Source organism: Egretta garzetta, unplaced genomic scaffold, assembly GCF_000687185.1.
Source record: "Egretta garzetta isolate BGI_Z169 unplaced genomic scaffold, ASM68718v1 scaffold154, whole genome shotgun sequence".
In the NCBI taxonomy this organism is placed as follows: domain Eukaryota; kingdom Metazoa; phylum Chordata; class Aves; order Pelecaniformes; family Ardeidae; genus Egretta; species Egretta garzetta.
Genome location: NW_009259600.1, coordinates 4619730 through 4643353, shown reverse-complemented (window position 1 = coordinate 4643353; position 23624 = coordinate 4619730). Strand labels below are relative to the sequence as shown.

At 36.3% G+C, this 23624-nt stretch overlaps 1 protein-coding gene across 1 annotated transcript in view; it reads right to left on the bottom strand.

Annotated features, from left to right (window-relative positions):
* The window catches only part of VPS13B (vacuolar protein sorting 13 homolog B), a 482902-nt gene that overhangs the window by 194191 nt on the left and 265087 nt on the right, over nt 1-23624 (bottom strand). Inside the window, exons 25-29 of the mRNA XM_035893844.1 lie at nt 11948-12119; nt 10764-10878; nt 9190-9256; nt 6341-6749; nt 723-834 (exon numbers count right to left, since the gene is read on the bottom strand). Of these exons, the coding sequence (XP_035749737.1) occupies nt 723-834; nt 6341-6749; nt 9190-9256; nt 10764-10878; nt 11948-12119 (875 nt within the window). The remainder of the gene's footprint in view (nt 1-722; nt 835-6340; nt 6750-9189; nt 9257-10763; nt 10879-11947; nt 12120-23624) is intronic.

Here is a 23624-nt window from a genome sequence, read left to right as displayed (position 1 = left end):
AACGGGAAGTATGACACTTGTTCATCTGTATTTCTGTGACTTTTCTCACTTGGTATTATTTGCAACCATACTTTCATGTCTGGCAACAGTGCCAACTCTAGTAAGGATCATATATTACTTTTATCATGTTGATTACATATGTTCACCAGTTTTGCTGCCTATATATGATTAGTGTGGTTTGCACATACTTAGTGACACAATCCAGAGCATGACATTTTCACAGAAAATGTGTTTACTGGGCAAGAGCTCCTTAGAAGTTTGCGTTCCTTTCAGCTTTGATCTACGTGGCATCAAGAATCCTACAGTTTTAATATATGTTTACCATTTATATTATTAAGGTCTATCTCCTTCACGCTATATTGCTACTGAGCACTTTGGTAGTCACAAAAAAATTTCTTTTTCTCTTAGGTGAACTTAGTAGTAGCTGAATAAAATAAAGCCTCTTAAAATATTCTCATCTGTGTGCTTAAGCTTTGTAATGACTTGACATTTAAATTCTGTTATTCATCAGCACTTCACAGAAGAACTTGATTTGTCTAAATGGATTTGAAAGCCCACAAGTGAAGAAAATCAGAAAAACCTGGTTTTGAATATCAAAAGATTGTATGTGAAAAGTATTTTTACAGGCTGCACATACCCATTTTATTGATCAATTAAATTCTCCCAAAATGAATTTTTCTGAGACCATATATGAAAACCCAAACCCCTCCCCCAACACTTACTGATAAATGTCTTTTCTGAGCACAGCTCTGCTGAGAGGGTTGTCAGCCTGAGGAGCCATACAGACAGATCCAATCTTGAGCACCAAAGTGTCTTCTTTAATTGCTGGATTAGCTGTAGTTCGGAGAAGAGAAAATATGTGTTTGATTAAAAGTCAAATGCACACAGCAGAAACACTGAAAAACTATTTCTTAAAAGAATCTAAGTAAGAATATCCGCTAAGGATTCAGTTCTGCTCAGAAGCAACAACTAATGCAGAAAAAAAAAAAAATAAAAATCCATAAAATCAATAGCACTGTTGTGGTACATAAAAGAAAAAAGTAGCGTAATTTAATTTCCCCACAGAGTTTTATCACTCAACTAAATCCTGGTCTGTGACTTCTCATTTTTGCTGATGCTTTTTTATTTCTTTTTTTTTTTGTCCAAAATGATTTTGATCCCACAGACTTCTTTGTGATCTGTCCATTTCTCCAACTATTATCTGCTGAAATATCAGCATGTAAAGCACTCTGCATCATGCACCCTTTTTATTATGGACCTGGGTCCTTTAGATGTAAAACACCGCAGGATGTTACAAAGTAACCATCCTAGTTGCACTTGGTATGGGTTGCAACACACACGAAAAGTTCAAACACAAGGACTGAAACAAGAGAATCTGAAATCTGACACATATACAAAGAACAAGATGTAGTAGTGGACAGTAAATTCCACATCAATAACAAAATTACTCCAAGAAGAAAAATCTCTGCTTTCCACTTCATCTCCATCATATTCAAATTTCAGCCACATGTACAAGTTCTTAGTTTTAAAAGCAGTGGGCGTATTAGATAGAAAACCAAAGTTCTGCCCAGAAAAAAATAGCACCACATTTCTTGTCATAAACAAAGCCTGTGAAGTTTCCTTACAGGAAAAGACCGAGTCTACTGCACCTCCTTCTCAGGAGACATACACAAAACATGTGGATAAGGTTCTGCTCAGAAGACTCCACAGTAACTAGGAAGCTCCTGAGAACATGATGCAAGCCCGATGAGTTCATCATCCAAAGTGAAATGGTTCACTTCAGCACCAGTGTGATACGTAACAAGGATGGAACGACATCAAGCTTGCTCCCACGCCCAAGGAAATTCTGCAAGACTCTCATATATGAGTTCTGAAAACAAAATGATAGTAGCAGAACAGTTTAAATATTTTACTGAAGGTTGAAATGCTTGGTGTGGAAAGAACCAGAGAAATCTATGAGCTTAAAAAATGGCTTCTCTAGCCCCATCAATGTCTTGGTGAATAAGACAACAAGTATATTTTTAAACAGATATAAGAAATCACAGTATTCACAGAAATTCTAGTATATTTTGAAACAATTGTTGGGAATACCACAGTAAACATCAGCAGAGTGGTAACACAAGTTCCAACACATAACTAAATCAGAACACAAGCTATTTACTTAAAGAACCTCATCTACTTAAAAAGCAAAGTCAAATCCTTTAGTCCCCAAAGCAGAGTATAAGAAAAAGGACAGAAGGTATTAAATATACTTCAGATTGTAATTGCAACTTAATTAGGTGGCAAATGCCTTATTCTGAGAAGTGGTTCTTAATAAAATATAACTCAGGCTAAGAATTTTAATTTGTCTCTGACACTTAGCAAAACAAAATAAACACAGGACTGACTACTCATCATGGTCTCTATTATGTAAAGTGCTTTAGGATTTTTTTTCAAGGCTGGGCATGGTTCTTTCATGCACAGATTCCTCTAGGTCAAGAAATTAAGTCAACCTTAAACCAAAAAGAATTACAGGCATTAATATTTTCAGCTGGTTTCTAATGAGTGATAATCTGAGTCATGACTTAGGATGATGAATTCCTATCTCCATCCGTTAACCCATGAATTCTCCCATTAGCTTTTCAAAATATGGGAATAATGTAGTAAACATAATCACAGTCATAATAAATATTTAAAAAATTGAGGGGGAAAGGGTCTACACTACACAATGTAAGTACAATCTAGGAAAAACTTACAGACCCAAGTATAATAATGTTGTTCATGACCTCGCTTATTTTCACCCACTCATCTCAGTCTTCTTTTGCTGAGCTAAATACATTATGGTCTTTTAATCCTTCCTTGTAAGGCTTCTTCTCCAGCACTTGATTAACATTTGTGGTGCTTTTCAGCACCCTCTCCACTTTTACCAATACCCATTTTTAAATAGGAAGCAAACTGGACAAGCTACTCCATCATCTGCCATATGCAGAAGTACAACTACCTCCAGTAAGAAATAATCTTTTCGCCAAGTCCACTGTGACCATTAAGCCATTTTCAGATACTGTTTCCCAGGATGGTCTCTCCAGTCCTGAAGATATAGCCTGCATAAATTTTGTTCTTGATATATAACTTTAGCTTTAGAAGATTTAGTATATTTTCTACAAACAGCAATGTAAGGACAGTGATCCAGATGGCCTATAGAGTCCTTAACATTATTTCCTATGGAAATTCTTTGCAACATACACTGATGCTAGCAGCAGCGGTTTTATATTTACATTCAGATTATTAAATACCATTTTCACTTATTATTCGCAACTGACAATCTTTTTTAGACCTCTATTTAGCCATTTTTAATTAATGTAACATTTCCACAGGTATTGTATGGGGATGCATTTAAATCAGAATACCGTGAGACACAACGTCCAACTCCTTACAAAAGTCTAGGCCTATCAAATCTTCGAAAACATTTTATCAAGTAAGAATTGTAACCATAATGAAGAATGGAAATCAGATGTGTTTAACATGACTAATTTTCCGTAAATCTATTTTTATTATCACGTAACAAATATGCAATTCTTTATTATCCTGTAATAGATTTTTTTCCTTTATGTTCTCTGAGGGACAGCAATAAAACTACCTGTCTTAATTTTATTTGCACATCACACTTTTCATTTTACTAGATATACTTTCAGCTGTCTAAAACCTGCTCTCCCAAGGTGTGTTAAAAATTAGCCTCAGTAGACTAAGATCCCTGAGCACAAGTTACTCAGTCTGACTGATTTGAAGCTGTTTAATAGTAAGCAAGGAGGGTGTTACAGACCATATGTTATGACAGACTTCAAAGTAGAGTATCATGCTCATGTGACAAGAATATATCACTTTACAAATGCAGGACACACGTTTATTCAGTATGCTGCCTTCCCTTTTTCACTATCAACAAGTTTGTTATCTCCTTTCCAGCAATTCCTGGTATTTTACTCCTAGTACATATTAAAAAGAATTCCTATAGTCCTCAAACCAGCCAGATGTGGATTTTCCTTGTCTTCACCACTTCTCATTTTTTCACAATTGAAAATTTTTATTTATAGTGTTCTATTACAGAGTATTTCTTGCTTCTATTTGTTATATATTGCTTTTACATAATTAGTTGTCTTTACTTCATTGCTAATTAAGTGTGGGCTGCTGGCCAGAGCTTGGAACACCACTTGATGTATTAACAAATCAAACTCTGAGGGAAAGCAGCATTGCTTATTGCCTAGGATAGAATGCTGCCCTCAAGTCCACCACAAAAAGAAATGTTAATCTGGTGCTGCTGCAAAAACCATAAAACTAAAATGTTATAAAATTGTGTGGGTGTATTCATGCATGTGTGTATGTAAATTCCTCAGGAGAAAAATAATGATTTTCATGATTTCATAGTGTTTGTGTACCACAGTTCATTATGCAAGTTTCATTTTGGACTGCAAAATAAAGAACAGATTTAACTCTGTATGTAAAGTCACAATTACATGTGTTTTTTGGGGGGAGGATAGTTTTGGTAGCTATCACTAGGTACAAGGTATGAACAGCAGAAAACTGACCAGAAGAGAAACAGAGGTCATTGTTTTTATACTTTTACTACAGTGATCACAACTTTAAACATGCAAACCTTATTGGATTAAAAAAACATCTCTTAATCAATAAATTATGAATGAGGTCTTATGGGGGCATATCTCAGAAATATATAACACACTTCTGACCTAGCACACCAGTAACATGGGTCATATTCAGCCTTTAATCCTTATTATTGTTTCTAACTTCTATTGTTCTTGAAGACAGTAAGCAGTAGAAGAGAGAAGCGATTTATTTCACATTCAGAAACAGATGTGAGTTTGGGAAAATATGGGGTGAAAGAAGAAATGAAAGGAGAATTATACTGATTTTCATAGTGATGATATTTCAGAATTTTCCAGTGGAAGAGGTTAGCTGGCTTTCTTATTAATTTAGCAAAGGTCATCTCTAGCATTATTCTTTAAAAGCAGAGTTTTTCTTCCTACATCCATGTTTAACCATGGCAATTCTGTTCTTTGCATGCATTTTCAAGCAAGGGATAGCAACAAGACAAAGTTTTTTTGCAATTTCTTTTTAATGAAGTATACAGCACAGAGCTACAAAAACATACTTCAAAAAAAATATTTCCTTGACAGCATGCCCTAGAACTCCCTTCCAACCAGAATCATAATTCTTTCTTGCCAGCACAGCCAGTCTAATTTTATCTTCCTGTGTTTTCAGCATTCCCAGTTGGAAAATTTAGAGGATGCTGGCAAAAACCCGATCTATGTAAATTCTCACTGTCTGCACTTCTTGCAATTAGGTTATGAGAAAAATCTAAAGACTATACTCTTAGGATTATATTGTGCGCTATTGTACATAATGGTAAAAAAAAAAAACCCATACCTATAGGTCTTACGTAAACATGTCATGATACCAGTAAAATACTTTTTCCCTTTTTTTTTTTTTTTTTTTTAAAGTCTAGAAGAATTGTTGGTCATGGAAGCGATCGCATTCCCTCTAGCTGTTACAAGGTGTAATTTTAACGTGAGTGTCTCTTTATTTATATATAAAGATTGTAATAGGGATGTAAATATATTTTAGGTATGAAGGGAAAACAATTTCTTACAGAAAAAGGATTATGCATAGATCAAGTAGCTACTTATTGTTGTGTGAAAGAACAGCTTACACTGCCCACACCTCTGTAAACACCTGAAAGTCTCTAACATAACGGAGTCTGAATAACTTCAACTAAGACTTACTAAATAAATGATGAACTGTACCATCTGTTGGGCATCATTCACAAGGTACACTTTAATAACCTTCTCCAAACTGAATTAGAGTATCTATCTGCTTCACTATTGCATGGTTTTCTCAGTTCCCATTTCCGCAAGAACTAAGGCTCCCTGCTTACACTCCATCGCTGGAACAGGCGTCTACGGAAGACTGAACCCATATCAGTGTAATGAGAGGTGACGCAAGAATCACCACTGCAGAATTGGGTTGTGTTCTCTTTCTTCTCTTTCCACAATTGACTTTTTCTTTTTTTTTTTTCTTTTTTTTTTTTTTCTTTTTTTTTTTTTTTTTTTTTTTTTTTTTTATAATCACATTTTAAATGCCAACTCTATAGGTACTGGGAAAGCAAAGATCAAATGAATACCTACAAAAAGCCTTTCAGCAAGTCTGCAGAATTGTAGCACCAATGTTAGATGTTTGCTAACCCTGACCCTTAAAACTGAAGGCCTTAGCAATGGTCAATGGTTTAACTAAGTTAGAGTATTTGTCTATAATACTGAACAGCAAAAAAAATCTCTAAAATAAAATACTGTACCTTCTGCAGTACAACAATCTTCCTCATTTTTGGGAAAGAAGACTCTTATTACACCAGTGTTGATATAAATCAGAGGCAAGTTGCGGGAAGTTAGAGCATGAGTCCTCATAGGTTGGCCTGGTGATTTTCTTTTCTCCTTTTGGCTCCTCGGCAACCTGGCTTGAAAAATGCTCGCAATCGCATTAAGCAACGGAAAACAGAGGACCATATCAAAGGCCTGAGCAGAAAGAAGGATCTCATGAAGAAAGTGAGGAGAACCATCAGTGTGACCTTCAGATAGCTTGTGGAATGTTCTTCGTTCATTTCTTGATATCAGTTTGTGCCGGACATTTTTTGTCACAGCTTTGGTATAAGTGAGAGAAAGAAATCCATGTTGTTGGTGTGAGCCATCTAAAAGTTTTGCAGTTGTCTGTTTCAAGGAAAAAAAAAAAAAAAAATAAAAAAAACAACCTACTGCAAAAATGTACACATATAACATGCATCAACTGCCATATTCTCTGTTAGTTAGGAAGTTTAAGGTTCTCTATTTTCTAATAACTTTCCACTGTCTCTGAATAGTAGAAAAAATTTCTTTCATTTTTTGAATGGACAATTTGTCTATAGTGTGTCCACACTTCAGCTAAAACTATTAATTGCTGAATATTTTTTTCTTTTCTGATTATTTATGCTGTATGAAATTCAAATCCGATGAGTCAAAAAAACCCCACATATTCAAGAATCTGAATTTACCAAACATTTTCTGATAATTTTTCACACAGTTATATACTTTGATTTCTCCTTCACTTTAGACATTTCAGAAGTAGATCTTACTCCCTTGCATTGTTACTTCTGTATGTGCAAATACCAAAGTGCTAAAATAACGCTTGGATGCTGAGATAGCTTCACTCCATCTAAACATGGGTGTAAATACTCTGAGAATTGAGTTGGTTTTGCCCTCATCACCTCTGAGTATTTAAAGAGAAAGCTGTACTGCATGCTAAAGCACATCACTTAAATAAAGCTACATAGCACTGTGCTTTAGAAATAGCAGATTCCTTCACTTAGGACAGATTTTCTAGCTAAAGATGACAGTTAGATGCTTAGCTCCCAGAAGATGTATACACAGTTTTCATATTCATCTATGAAAGTCTTTCATTCATACATTGTTACTGAGTGAAAAATGTAGAAAACAATTCTTTTAACATTAAAAATAAACATTTTGATAGAATTCTAGAAGTTTAAGTATTAGCTTTAATCACGTGAGCAACTATACTTTGCAAGTAGTTGCTTCCTTCAGCATCTTAAATTTGATTAAAACCAATTTAATGTAATAATAATAATAATAGAAGAACAACATTTCTTTCTTAAATAAGCAGGATACATAGCTTAAATGCTGAAAAACGGGATGCTTTCATGATTAAGTGAATTAAAACAAATTAGTAAGTTAATTTCCTATAAGAAATGAAATAAACAGAATAAGAGAAAGCATTACAAATCAATATTCATGATGAAAATAAATCAGACCACACAGTACTTCCACTAACATAAAGAGATTCTATACAGCCATACATTTGCGATGACAAAGAGCCCAATGTCCTAACATATAAGGTCTTTCAAGGATAAACAGGCAAGAAAAAAGGTGGTTAAATATCTCACACTGAGATATTCTGAATCAGCAAGTAACGCTCCAAACATTCAAAAGAAAGACTCAATTATGAAATTGTTAATTGTTGCATTATCGTAAGCAGTAATTTGAAAAGGCTGCATAAGGGTATATTGCAGTAATACAAAGTATTTAAATCCCTAAGCAGATAGCAGAATTACATCAGCAAAATGCAGCGTGCAGTACTGCCTTTTACACATTTGGTCTCCAAGCGTTGCTGTACGTGCTCACTTTTAATATAAAAGAATCCCACTGACTTCAGTGGAGGGCTGTTATGTACCATGTTGTGAACCATCAACCCTCATTCCCACATCTACTAAAAAATGACAACTATTACTAAAGGGTAAGAGGGAAATAACACAACTAATAAACAATAAAAGCAATAAATATATTCAGTAAAAAAAGAAACCCTTAGATTAAAAGAAACTAAAAGACTCCAACTTGCATTTGTTAGTGGAAGTTCTGTAGTAAAAGTTTTTAAAACGATTCTTACGGAGGGAAAGAAGCCAGAGAAATTACTGAAAGGGTCCTGCTTGCTGATGGGTCGAACCAACAAGGTACGTCTGTTCAGCTTGTCAGTACAGGAAAGGAACACACCTCCATATTGCCCCAGAGACCAAGAATCTTCCCCAAGGCTTGAGGTAATGAACGAGGCATGGAAGAGGGGAAGACAAAAAGCAAATAAAAAAAGAAAAAAAAAAAAAGAAAACAAATTGCTTTAAGCAGAAAAAAATTACATTAAACTTGCACAGTTCTATGCAACTGCAAGATAAAGCCTATGCCATACCTTTTCCTAAAAAGCTGAAATTCAAACAGATCAAGCAAAAAATTGATGAAAAAAAAAAAAGGGAAACTTCGTAAAATTTCATGTGAAAGGACAATCAATAGCTAGACGTCAAGACATAAGAGAATAAAAGTATAGTAAAATCCTGCATACAGAAAAGGGACTTTTCCCTGGATTTTCAGCAGATAGCTTTATTACAATGAGGAGAATGATTACAAGAACCAAGAAACAGTGAACAAAAAGCTGTACTCATATGTTACAAAATCATATAGTTATTTAGAAAAAAATGAGCTATTAAGTATTAAAGTGTGCTTTGTACTACAGTTCTTGTAATCATTCTTTTTAACATATATTAATAAAGAAAGATACATTGCTTAAGAGAAGTTATTCAGGTAACACCTTAGTTTACTAAAGAAATCTCACCAAAAGCTTTTCTCTGCATTGTAGAAATATTCCTTCAAAATGTCCTGACTGCCAGTCTCCCCCTGGCCTGGAAGACAGAATGTTCACCTTATCTGTTCTCTGCTTTTGGTTTTAGTCCACAGAGATTTAAAGATAGAGAAAGGTACTCTGAAGAGATTATGAAATATATGAGAACAGTAACAACTTTGTCTAGTGGAATAACTTTTTTTGGTTTTTAAAGCCTTAATATAACTTTAGCAAACAAGAACAAGCTGGAGTTGCAAACATGTCTAATGGAGCATTAGGCTCCTGGGAGTGAAGTACCTTCTCTCAAGCTTTCCATAGAATCTGCGGACAAAGAAGCTTGTTAAGAGCACGTAGCTACTGAGATTCCAAAGCATTTTAAAGCATCATGACTTGATTTTAAAAGATTTTAAAACATAAAGTACAAATTTTTATTATCAAATATTGCAGTATGTACGAGCAATAACTGCATTTGTGAGACACAAAAGAACAGGAATGCAAAGTGGTTTTTTTTAGATGGCTGATCAAAAAAAAATTCTCAGAAATGTTGGCAACTTCACTAAATTGATACTAAATCTCCTTCCTGTTGTACACAGGGAACAGTGAGTGGCCAACAAGACCTTGCAGACATTGGCTCTTAAGTCAAAATGATTTGTACTCCTAAGCATTTTAGTCATTTTCAATGCCAAAAAATGTTCTGAAGCTTTTAACTTTTTAACTAATTTTTTTTTCCCTCTCAGGGAGTAACACAACTATTGTATTTTCTCTTAATTTCTGGCTCCCATAACAGAATCTGTTGATCTGTCATGGCAAACACTAACCCAGTTCACCAAAGACTACATAGTCTCTCTCTTATTTTGTCAATACTGTGCATGGCCAATATGAGCTGGAAGGTGGCACACACAATCTCTCTACAGAACTGCATGCCTGGTTGCCAAATGGATGCAGTCACATTGCTGCAGCAAACTATTCAACTAATAAGACCTGCTAAAGTTGCAATACACATAACAGGCCTAACTACCTACCCTAAATATACATTATACTGATGCTATATGGGCTGATATGAATTACTGGAATTTTACTCGTGTGTGTGCATAGCACTATGCAGTGTCACACAGACACAGATAATTAGCTCAGTTCCTGTGTACAGTGTTGCTAAGCCACAGCAAAAAAAAAAAACCAGCTCCATTTTTTTAGAAACTTCTTTTTAATATCTAAGAGTATGGTACCATAAATCATTAAATATTGTCACTCGCTAACAAATCATGAAGCAATATTTAAGGAATTTCCCATTCAAAAGTTCAGCTAAAATGAATAGTTTTTGTTTAATGGACCAACAGAGCAGTAAGTGTGAAAAAACGCTCTCTTGCTTTGTAATGATTTCTATGTATTTTTTTGAAATCAGATGTTATTCTGACAAAAAGTGATTCTGATTTTTATTACTTAAAAGGTTAATATAGTTTCACTGAAATTGAACAATTACCTTAAATTCAAGTTACGAATTAAGAAAAAAAACCACCTGCCTTCTTCTTTCAGCCTGAAAGTAAAGCAGAATAACTCCCAGGAATTACCTGTTTCTGTAATGGTCAATATTGAAGCTTTCTATTTTACATTTGATTTTGGTATAGACATCCTGCATATCCACTGAGGCACTAAGATCTTCTAATTCACTGACAACACAAACTTCTGCAATAGTCAAAGAAAATAAAAATTATTAGTTATTAATGTGAAACTTGTAAGTTTTTAAGGAAGAAACGTATCTGAGACACTACATTTAGTAAATAGGATGATGCTACTTCTAGTCAAGAGTTTTTTTCATAACGCACTTTTTGATTCAAGTGTCCCATAGATAGGAACCAGAAAAAATCCTAGAATCCAAACCTTTTTATACAATTGTATAGAGAGACTTATATATGGTGGTTCTAGCTCAGGTGTTCATAGTATAATTCCTGAAAGAAATGTAAAAAAATTTTTGCCAAGATAGTTACTCTAACAATACTTGAGATTTCTTTCATGTAATTAGTTTTTTAAAATCAAAAGTTCAAGTACAGCTCTTTGAAAATTAGCTTTAATCATTAGTCTCCTTATTTTTATATAATAACAATTTTAATTACTAAGCAGCAATGCTTCCTAAAAAATAAAATAAATAAATAAATAAATTTAAGTCCTGCAGTGCATTTATAGAATCTGAGTTCCTTTCAACAATTACCAACTGGATGATAATCCAACTTTAATCTCAAAGAAAAAAAGAGAAGCTGTGTATGACACATATTTGTCTTTTCAACATAGAAGTCGAAACTTCTACACTGAACTCTTAAACATCTTAAACTTCCTATGACTTTAAGGATTATATTATGATGATTATATTAATTTTAAATTTTAAATTATCAATATAAAACTGCATGTTTATACATGGACATACACAAAACGTATTACTAACTCATATCACAATGAAACATGATTGCTTCTAAGGCAATAAATGCAGCACTCTTAAGTAAAATATCCAACTTACCTCCAGTTTAATATGATCATCTTTCCACATAGAGGGGGAAGTTTATGCCAAAGAACAATACTGAATTCTGATTACATGCACTAACCTAACTACAGCTTGTTACTCTAGTTCAAAATATCGATCCAACCCATTGTTTCTGCATTACAGTGTTTGATAGTCAATAAATGCTCTGAATACCTAATACTGTGCTGTAGAAAAATGTATGGAATTTAAAATAGTATAGTAGGGGAAAATGCTGAATACCTGTGCCATTACTTCTAGGATCAGGAGCAAACAATTTTATAGTAATTTTTGGCAACATCCACTGCATCCATAGGCTGACACGTCCACTTGAGACTCCAATATTACTTGTTGTTTGTTCCAATGTAATGGAGTCTGAGAACGGAGAATCATCACCACCCTGAAGAGAATCACCCTGTGAAACAGATGTAACAGCTGAGGAAAAAAAAGTATTGCTTTTCACCACTCCTCTTTTTTCTTCTCTCTAGACTGATGTAGAAGCCCAAACTATGTAAATACAGACTCACTGATAGTATATTTGAATTAAGTAATTTTTAACATCAGAAAAAAAAGAACACTAAAATATATTACCCTTTTCTTAGGTAGAGATAACAGACTTTGGCAAAGATTGTATGGTAGAACTGTAAGGTTCTATGACTTGGTTTTGCTGGTCATAGCGAGCTTTCCTCATTAACTCTACACTAATGAAATACCATCATCAATGAAAAACCACAAGCTGACAGGAATTTTCTGAGATGCCATGGGAAAGAGGTTAAGCAGGCTTGTGCATATCTGAAAGGCAAAGGAAGAAAGAATTGTTCGAGGTGCCAAATGAAGAGCCACCCCGTATGGCCATAACACTTCTATACCACATACATGCTCGTTTTGTTTTTTTTTTTTCCCCTCTTCTTCTGTGTGCTTCCCTGTTACTGCTTGGGAAAATGGTTTCACAAAATAACAGCTTTTTGTAAGAACTGGAAACATTTTAGTTGCCACTTTTAAAATATTTCTGTTATTTAAAAAGGTGATTGTCATTTGCAATATTCTTAAATATGTTATGTTGATAAATGAGCTTCTAGAAGTTTCTGCGCCACCAATAATCTCCACTAGTTGCCTAAAACATTAAGGGCTCAAAGAAGACACAAAGGTTAATGTTTTTAGTAAAAGAGCATGACAAATGAAAGCTATACTGAAAATCCTGTTACGAGGGCTAATCAGAGCCCTGCAGGCTCTGATAATTCTTAATGGCACTACTAAAATATTTGCCAGTCATAGAACTTCATCCTGCTCCTTTGCTAGATGTTACTGCCTCCGAATAGAAAAGGAAAGATGCAAACATATAATTGCTCATCAGCTCCTACTATTTGCAGCCTTTTGAATTGAATGCAATGGACACATAAGTCACTAATGTCCACCAGAAGCCACTAAAAATCCACCAGTATCTTCACTTGCAACTCCACCAAGTGTTACAAGTTTTCTTCATTATTCAAGCACAAAAGGAAAGGAATGGGGTATTGCCACTTTCATCCATTAAGACCAAGTTGTTTCTAAGATTTACACACCAATAAACACCCAAAGTCTTAACTTTCAATGAAGCTTTTGGGAATTAGAAATTGTAAATTATGAAGAACAACAAGTTTGGGGAATTTTGAGATTTATCTAGTGACTAGAGGAGATGATTTATATGGAAGACACCCTGGAATCAGACCTACACAGAAAGCACTGCAGCTTGACTGAATCCATCTTAACCTGTCAGGCAAGAAGTGACAATGCACTCACTTCAGCTTCAAATGTCCCAGAGAAACTTAACTTCAGAAGCAAAATTTAAAATCTGACAGTAGTTGACTCATTCTTCAGTCGAAGACTGGAGAATGTGAGTATGGAAGTTCTCTTAGCAATCTGTTTTCTGGACAGGTAAAACTTATCCCAAAACTTCTTTACTTTGAGGGTGACTCAGCAGTGGGACAGGCTGCCCAGGGGGGTTGTGGAGTCTCCTTCTCTGGAGATATTCAAAGCCCACCTGGACGATGTCCTGTGTAACATGCTCTAGGCAAACCTGCTTTAGCAGGAGGGTTAGACTAGATGATCTCCCGAGGGCCCTTCCAACCCTTGCCGTTCTGTGATTCTAATGACGTAGCTCATACGGAAGCATTTATGTTGATAAATCACATTTTCAAACAACTCAGGCCTACAGTTTAATTATACGATTTCTATCATGAATCCATGTTCTCTTATCACCAACCTAACTGTGAGAGAGGACAAGAAGGTAGGTCAAAATCTTACAAAAGTTTTGCACACAATCCATTATGACTTTGGGGTAGCTGATATACACCAACTGGAGCAGCTGACATTATGCTTTTAGAATTTACTGCATAATGAAGAATACGATTACCACTTTCTTTTTCAGAGAAACACTGAAACACAGCTTCTGCTTTATGCTTTCAGCTCTGTCACTCAAATGAAGATATTTTAATTATTTTTTTTTTTTGTCCCAGCAAAACTCTTAGAGGACACAGACAGAAACAGCAAAGGTACTTTATCTGTGTGCAGTAACTTTCACGCTTGAAAAACTCAGTGATACCTACTATAACTGGTAAGAAACCATCTATGTTGTGAATAGATGGCATTGAGAACTTACTACTCCAGATATTCATTCATATAAGAAAGTGAGAGCTTGTGCAACTAACATGTTACTGGAAAATAATACCTAAACATGAGACTACAAGACCTGGATCAGTTCAACAGCCAGAATATGAAGTGCTGAAATGAGAATTAAGATTCAATTCACCTTCAATTGTCTACGCTGATGGTAGTTTTGCATTAATCAAAATGCATGAAAGAAAACAGGTATATTTCTATTTATTTTTATAGTTACTATATAAGGCATTACTGCTTAGAGATATGAACAGACAACCTGTAGAGCCATAGGTGACCATCTTTTGAAAAACTTCAGAGGTGCAGAAAGTTAGCTACTATTAGGATGAGATTTTTCATTGGAGTATATATGCATTTCCATCTCCTCATCTCACTTTTTAAAACAAATGGAAGGAAAAAAATTGGCCCACAGCTCAAATAAGACAAAACTTCAGGCTAGGTATTGACAGAGATGGTATAGTGCTGTAATGCTCATTCCAGGGTGAAATTACGCAACTCAGAAAGAAAAGAAATATCCTACTCTCATCAATTAAATTTTAAGAACAATCACTGTTATTTCCATAACACTATATGTAACTATAGACTTGTTCAATTTTTTAAAATATCATCAATGCTAGATTTAGAAACAAACTGCAATGTGTTTTATGGACTGAGAAATTAGATTTTGCTTTACGAAATGTCATTCAAATGATGGAGGGCTTTTGCTCTTCAGATACCATTTGTGAAGGGGAAGACAAAGAAATATGAGTCCAGTTCTATCTTTACCATGGTTCAAGATTATTAATCCATCTAATGATGTCTTTTCATTAAGAATGTAACTAGCTAGTAGATAATCTGGGTATGTGCAAAATTGCCTATCTACAAATCTGCATTGACTGTATTAAAGACATCTGTTAAAAAAAAAAAACACCACCACAGATATAAGTACCCTGTCAGTAACTTGAACTAAAGATGCTGTTTCTACAAATTAAGTAGTTCAGCTTTGCAAATCTCTAGGATTAGAGATTAGTCCTATCGTTACTAATCATCAGTGGATGGTGAACAGCAAATTTAAAAAAGCCTGGGTTTTTTGCTACAGAGTTCACGATGAAGAAAACATTCTCCATGAGAAGTGTTTCATTAGTGTATAGAAAACAAGTCATATTGGTCATAATGTGTCAGGGCACATATGTGGCATCAGGTGACAAGAGTACGAGTCAGACTAAAAAAAGATACTACACACTGGATTTGTGAATGCCACATAGGAATGAGAGAAAGACATTGAAGAGTTTCAACCCATAGGAAAAACAAGTAGCTCACCTTCAAGAGAAGTAACAAAAAGGTAAGAAAATCATGTAATATTGACAGTACTAACCTCTGAAAAGGTGCAATCTATGCTAGCATCTTAAATATGAAAAAGCAAATAAGGTAATAAATTGGAATGTATATTATATGGCCTCAAGTTGCGCCAGGGCAGGTTTAGGTTAGACATTAGGAAAAGTTTCTTCACAGAAAGGGTTGTTAAGCACTAGAATGGGCTGTCCATGGAAGTGGTGGAGTCCCCATCCCAGAGGTATTTACAAGACAGGTAGACAAGGTGCTTAGGGACATGGTTTAGTGGTGGGATGGCAGTGTTCGGTTAACAGTTGGACTTGATGATCTTGGAGGTCTTTTCCAACCTAAACCATTCTATGATTCTATATATTCATTGTCCTATGATGGGTTTTGACTGTGGTGTCTTTATTCTACACAAATCTTCTAGATGTCTGCCATGAAGCGCTTGATCACTTAGTAATTGTCAGATTGAGATAGAAAGATTTACATTCGTAAATGAATGAATGAGCATACAAACACAGAGCTGGAGGTACCAAAGACCTGCAGAAACAAACTGAAGAAAACTAACACCTATGCCTTGCTCTGTAAAAAAACCCAGTAGTTAAGAGGCCTATCAATTAAATGTGTGGTCCTCATGGAGTCTATAAAGGCAGAAGTGCAATTAGCCCAGAACCTAAGACAAGAGAAACACTGTGCTCTCTCTCTCTCTCTCTGAGACAGACGTGTACAGACTGGTCTGAAGTAGCTGGACAAGGACCAGAAGGGTACGAGCAAGATTAATCAGAGAGAGTGAAAAGAATTCTTGTCTGTGTATGTATATACTTAATTGCACATGTGGTGGATGGAGCAGGGAGCTGTAATAACGGGAGCTAAGGCAATGGATTTGGGAAAGAAGATTTTGGATGTACTTACAGAAGACAAGTTACAGAAACAAGAGATGAACAGGTGAGTCCATTGGTGAGAGCTGGTAACAGAGCAGAGAACAAGATGACAACCAGAGTTAAAGGAGATGGAGATTCATCTGGTTCCCTTCAAACAGACCTCCCAGAGCGAAACTTCCCTATACCATTTTATCCACCAATTTTTATAACGCCTTCTCTCTTTTACAATCCTTTCTTCCCTGAAAGGTTCTTAACTGTCACCAAGTTGTCAGTGTGTTTAAATCAGTAACAACTAGCTTATAAACAAAATGGGAGAAAGTACCTACTCAAGACTACTTTTTTTTTTTTTAAACTTGAGCCACACACTATGCCTTCTCTGCCTTCCTGCTTCCCTCCCTGTCCCTTCTCTTTTGAGTGCTTCTCCACTGTGTTCTCAATGAGCAAACTTCCTTACACAAAACCACCTGAAATCCCTTACCAAGCCATAGACTTAACATGACCCTCTTGCTTTTATAAGTTGTTTACTTCTTCCATTTTTCTCCTACATTGTCTGCAAATTTAGATTATGTATTTTTAAATTATTATATGCACCATACTGCTGTGTATCTAATAATATTTAATGTCTACCACAGTAGGACATCTAACTGGAGGAACCTCACGGAGCTAAGATGCATCCAACTCCAAAGCAAGTGTGGCACAGTGGACACATGGCACCCAACAAGACAGAAAAAATAAAGGGCTGGTAGAACCTGCTAAATAACACATTCAGTGCAGAGGTTAACTCCTTTCTACCAAACTGTGACTCATATTTCCTATTTTCTTCCCCAGCAAAACCCTTCCTGCTTCTTGCAGGAAGCTTCTTCCTTTTTGTCCAAAGCCTCCTATCTCAGAGTACTGTTTACTAATCAGACCTTTGCAAGACATCCCCTACTGTCTTCACAAAGAACTCTATTTCCAGTGCCTCTTAATTGTTCTACAGGACAGCACTGACAGCAACGTAGAAGTAGGTATCTTTTCAGCACTATAAGCAAAACTCAGTTTTGTTTCTTCAAGGATGCCGGTGCCTGTCCTTGGAATGGAAAAGTATGGGGAGGGAACAAAAATTGGGAAACAGCATCGGAGAGTGTCAGGCCTGGAAATCCCCCAGCATCTGAAAGCCACTTCTCCAGTACTAACCGATGTTAATCGTTTTGCTTCTCCTGAAATGGCAGGCTCAACTGATAGGACAGTGGTGTAAGCCAGGGCGCAATAACCACCCAGCCATTTTGCCATCCTCTGACTATCCCTGTCCACCCTCTTTAAAAGCTAGCCTGCCTCCCCTCCAACTACCTACTCTGCCTGCTTGTAAAGCTATAAAAGCAGGAACAAAAATGTATCCTTCCAGAACTGGAAAGAACACAATACTTTGAGAATCCTGTCTCCCTTCCTAATGAGTCTTTATTTGCAAAGTCCTCATTCTGACATCAGAGAAGCCTCATCCTATTTCATGACTTGTAACTTCATGCCATGAGCATGGCATCAGTTCTGAGCCTTTCAATTTCTGTCAGTAAACTCCTTTCTTCTTGTTTCTTTTGTATAACTCATCCAATCTGTTCTTTGACGTTCTGCCTTCTGATAACTTCCTACACCTTTATAATTTGCCTTTGAATGATACCCCAAAAAGATGATGCTTCTGTGTGGGAGTTCCGTTGTGTCTGGGATGACTGTTCTCATCAAACCTCACATGCTCTAGAGCATTTGGAGTCAACAGTACTTTGGAATGAGAGGATCCCTTCAGCAGGGCAGCTCTGAAGGAAGGAGCCAGCCAAGTACAATTTCCCTTAGTGGAGATCCTCAGATGGATTTCACAGGGTATTATCAAGAAATGGAAGCCAATTAAAGGTTAAGGAAAGAGAGAAACAATACTTATTTAAACCTGAGAATATGTTTGTTTACAGTTCAAGTCAAAGTTCAAGCCAATGTTGATGTTCTGTGGAATGATTTGCTGCTCTTTATTCTTTTCATTCTATAAAAAGCATTTTCCTGTTTTGGTTTGGGGTTTTTTTTGTTGTTTTTTTTTGTTTGTTTGTTTTGTTTTTGTTTTTTTAGAGCTGCAACATTTTTAAAGTTCTTTTTGTACTGTAGGCACACTTAATTTCCCAAACTGTAACTTAATAAACTGTGATGGAGAGGGTGGGAATGAGAGAGAGTCTCCTCCCTGCCCTCCATACACTCCCTCACTAGACATGTTCCAAAATGCCTTTTGTATGAAAATCGACTTTGTTGTAAAATTTTGGCAGGCCTCTACATTTCTAATAGTTAAAAAAGAAGAAAACAATAGCGAATTAAACTTAAAGGGGTATAGTGAACAGCAAATACATACAGCCACCATGGCAAGTTTTGAATTTTATAATTGGGTCCTTTTATTTTCATAATTTAATGTGTTCAGATGTTTCATGCATTCTGTTGACTTTTTTCCACAGAGAGCAGTTTTTGTTTAGTGGTTTGAGCATACAGATAACTTTGTTCTGTAGAAAACTGAGGCTATCATTTTCCCACACTCTTCTTTAAGCTTATTTTTCTGAAGCTATTAAATTATGTATTGTACCTCTCAGAAAATCAGCCAGTTTCATAATTTTGGCACAAGGTTACTTATAACAGTATTTGTGAGATTCTTGAAGAACTGCATTTATCTAGCATAAACCCAGACATATATAAAAAACAAATTAACCCAGGAATGTGCAATCAAATTTAAAAGCAGCAAACCCCGAATTTTAGGGAATGGGGCCCCTACCAACTTCAAATTCTAATTTATCTATGAAGTTTACAAAAAACCAGAGTTACAGGTACAGGTGCAGATGTATCATTAGAAACTGCTTCCTCCTTTTCTAAATACATAATGGAATAGGTTGTATATCTGATATGCTGTAACCAAAAAGTGCACAGGCGAGGAAAAGAGGCCAAGGTGCTCGCAGTTGACGTTACTATTGCTGGAGCTAAGCTTTCGCTGGCATCATTCCAATGTTGTTTGTGCTTATGCTTGTCTGATTTGCATATGTTTCTCACACTGTAATTTCCATAGCATGTGAGTGGCTTTATTAAATCCTATTCAAATTGTGTAGCACACAATCACGTAGCTGTAGAACAAAACTTCATTTAGTCAATGCACAACTAAGGCCTACACATGCATGTATTTCTGGAAGTGAACTTGAAAAAGAAAACCAGTCCTTAAATTTCTAGGAGTCAAATGGGAGATGTCGATGTAAACCAATGTATCATTTATAAAGGAATAGTGAACTTCTGGACACAGCCAGAGGCAGAAGAGCAAGTTGAGGGTTAGACCTCAAGGTCAAAAGGACCTGCAATTGCCAGGGGTTTGGAACTTGTTCTACCACAGGGTCTGCAAGTCCTAACCAGGGCCTCAACTCACTTGTGCTTAGCCTTGCACTGCAACTCTGCACTTGGGTTACGGCGTTCCCATCCGGTATTCCAGGTCACTTGTGCACACTACTGCTTGGACTAGCTAGCTTGACAATATAGCTAAAACTGCATTGAGCTGAGGCGTTCAGCGATAACCTCTTCTGTTTGCAGCTATGCCAGCTGCAGAGCTTATCAACAGACATCCCCAGCTGCTCAACACCATGTCCCTGTCAGAGGTTACTGGGTTACTGGATCTGCCCATCCCCTAATTCAACAGTTCAATGTGAACATACTATCTACATTTTTTCTGCCATTCAAACATACATAAACAGTTGAATTGGCCCATTCTCCTTCTCAGTGGCAGAAGCACTGCAGATGCTCCTCTGGAAGGCTGACGTTGCTATATGGCTATCCTTTGGGAGGTGAAAAATGAAGAGACTGCATTCCTTCTTAGCCTTCTGTTAGTGGTAATGTAACCAGAACCGCTGCACAGAGTCACAGGGACTAAAAAACTGATAAGTCTGCAGTAGCTGATGTCTTTTTTTTTTTTTTTTTTTAATAAGCTCAAATTCTTAGAAATTTTTTGCAGTGAAAAGCTAAGAAACTGAAGTGAGAAGAGAGACTGTGCTCTTGCTTCTCATGCAGTTTCAATTTTCGTTTTGGATTTTCAGCACCCAGCATGGTATTGTTAAATATGTTTATGCAGTAATTTTCTGCTCTGTTTCCAGATCTACAGAAAAATCAAGCCAGAGTCAGAAACCCTGAACTATTTTCCCACAACTTCTCATGCCAAGTCCTAAAATATACAATTTAATTCTTTCACCAATTGTTCCAAATTGACCAATATACGGAGTTTATTTTCTTAGCAGAATTTATCTTTGTTCATCAGGAAGATCCAAACATATGAGGCCTTCATCCTTGGCCTGCCTAAAGCTCAGGGATGATCATAGTTTGGCCACACTACTGCTATGCCTTATCAAAATAACTTCTGCGTTCTTGCTCAATCACTGAGTTTCCCCAAGGACTAAACACTTCTACCAGTGTTTGTACTTAAGTAAACAGTAACAAGTGGCCTGTTGTAGTCTGTACTACCTTTGCTTTTGCTGTTCCAAAGGAGGGATGGTAAAAAGTATTAACTGTTTCCAGCCCTCCAGTAGTTCAGCCTCTCACATGTTTCCCTGTCTTACCACCAACCCAGACTAAAATTCAGTGAACTAGGTAGCTTTATCCACATAGGACTGTGGTGCTCACTTTCAACTTGTCAGCATGAAAAGAATTACACACAGCTTAAAATATAAATCATCCACAGATCACATAAACAAATTACTTCTTTTGCTGTTTAATATAAACAGTTGTGAGAGCTTGCTTTCTTCCGATTCATTTGTAGCAAGCCCATTGCAGCTGAAAGAAGCTTTAAAAATAATCATTTGTCTCCCGCAGAACAAAATAACACATTAACTGTAAAATCTCTAAACTTAAAAAAAGTACCTATCGCAGCAAAGTATTTTTACTTGACAGACTTCAGGATATAAAAAAATAGGAACATATAAACAAAATACAGACTCTGAAAAAAGGTAAACATGGAAAATCTCCCTAAGTCAAATATGTAGAAACACATATTGTTGTTTGATTACCCTATATACTTCATTGCTGCTTGTCAGCATTAATGACTATAAAATATGTAGCTGCAATATGAAATTGTGGCTGAAGATCTCTATTTTTATATATTACCTCCATTTCTTTCATTAAAAACATTACTGTCAGAATAGTCTAAAAACAAGTTATAATTTACAAATACAGGATTATATGTTCCAAATCAAACAACATGGACATAGCCTTGCTCCCACCGACTTCTTTGTGAATAGCATTAGGCCAGATTTAGTACCTTCAAATGTCTAAAGACCAAAATGTGCATCTCTAAGTAATCAATACTAGCATTTATAGAATGTAAAGACGTTAAGTACCCAGTATTTAAAGAGATTAAAATGAAAGTATTTTTCCATTTCTCCAAGTATTTGCAAATTGTTTTCAGACCTGTCAGTATCAAGACAGCAATCAAGCAAGGTTTTGCTGGTGTTAGGTCTCCTGGCCCGTGAGTGCCTGCACTATAACTGCTTCATCTGCTTTCATTGCTCCCTTGATGGAATTCAGACTCTGTGGGAAGGGGAAGGAGTGGTCCAGTTCCAACCAGCAGCAAAACACAGACAGGGATAAATCAGACCCAGGAAAATGGTGGAATGCTGCTCCAGTCTTCTCAGCTGCCTCTGTCTTCCCTTTCCCCTCTACCCTTCACTGAAAGCACTCCTTTTTCACTCATCCTCTGCTTCCACGCAGTATCACTTACTCTCAGCTGGTTAACATTCCTGACATCCCAGTTTCTCCAATCACTATTTCTGTGAGGTATTAAAGGTAACTTACTTCTGCTTTCCTGTGTCCAAACACCACTGATCCCTTCCCCACGATTCAGACTTTCTATACCAGCCTCTGAAGAGTACTTGAAGAACACGACAACACATGAAGCTGACAAGCATTAGGTTATTCTGACATGTCCCACCCCGCTTCTACATTTTTTAAAATTAAATTGACTTCTTCAGAAGGCACCTGGAAAAATATTCAGCCCCCAACTGTACTTTGGTGCAAGATAATGCAATCGCGTTTTTAAACACTTGTTTGGATTTCACTAGTTAGGCTCTTGGGAACAGAGTCTCCAGACAAAAAGTCTTACGTCTAAGATAGATGTTATATACAATGACACATTCTTAGATAGACTGTGGAGGACTACATCTTCACACCAGACCCAGAAGAACTTGGCCTCGTTGAAAATAATATGCTATAACAAACTGGCATCTGCAGCCCGTTAGGCAGTTAAGACAGGTAGACTTAGCTGCTGTACTTCACAGGACACAAAACAGTTAAAAAACCAAAAAACATTAGTCTACATTTCTTGTCTACAAGGCTTGCTAACTTACTTGGCCTGCTTTTGGGGCAGGGAGCTGTAGAGCTCTCTATACAGATGCCAACCAGATGCACCCCTACATGTGTTACAGGGTTCTGTACATATCTGAACACACTAAGGAGGTTCTTTTTCTTGAAAAAAAGTCTGTATTGCATGGATTATAACTGAGGCACTCAGCAGACTGAAGTAGTTCAAAGTAGCAGCTGGAGAAAGCAGAAGTGACCAGATTCTCTCTCATTGTCACATCCTACCCTCTTCAAATAAAGGAGAAGCACAATTTCACAATCACACTATCTACAGCTAGGTATAGGTGACAGTAATTAAGTTAGCAAAAGGAAACAGGGAAACTAAGCGATTAACTGCTCTCAAAGGACAAACAGCTATCACTGGTGAAAAAGAATGAGGGAGAACATTCCTTAGCTATTTTTTCAATACATGTATTTTTAAATTCTCAACAATCCTTACCTCAAATAGCAGAACAGCAGCCATGTCAGTATAATGAAAACCTAGCTTGTGCTTTGATATGGGAAATATGTTGAATAAGTGTAGAGACAGCTACCAACCGCAGAAGAGAATGTATTATGGAGATACTGCCAACCATTATGTTACAAATTATTTAATTTATATTGTCTAAAATAGTCTACTAGCAATGTGAGAAGAAAATATGGTTCCTTTTATTATTTCTCACTGGTTGGCCAAGTGTGATTCTCCTACC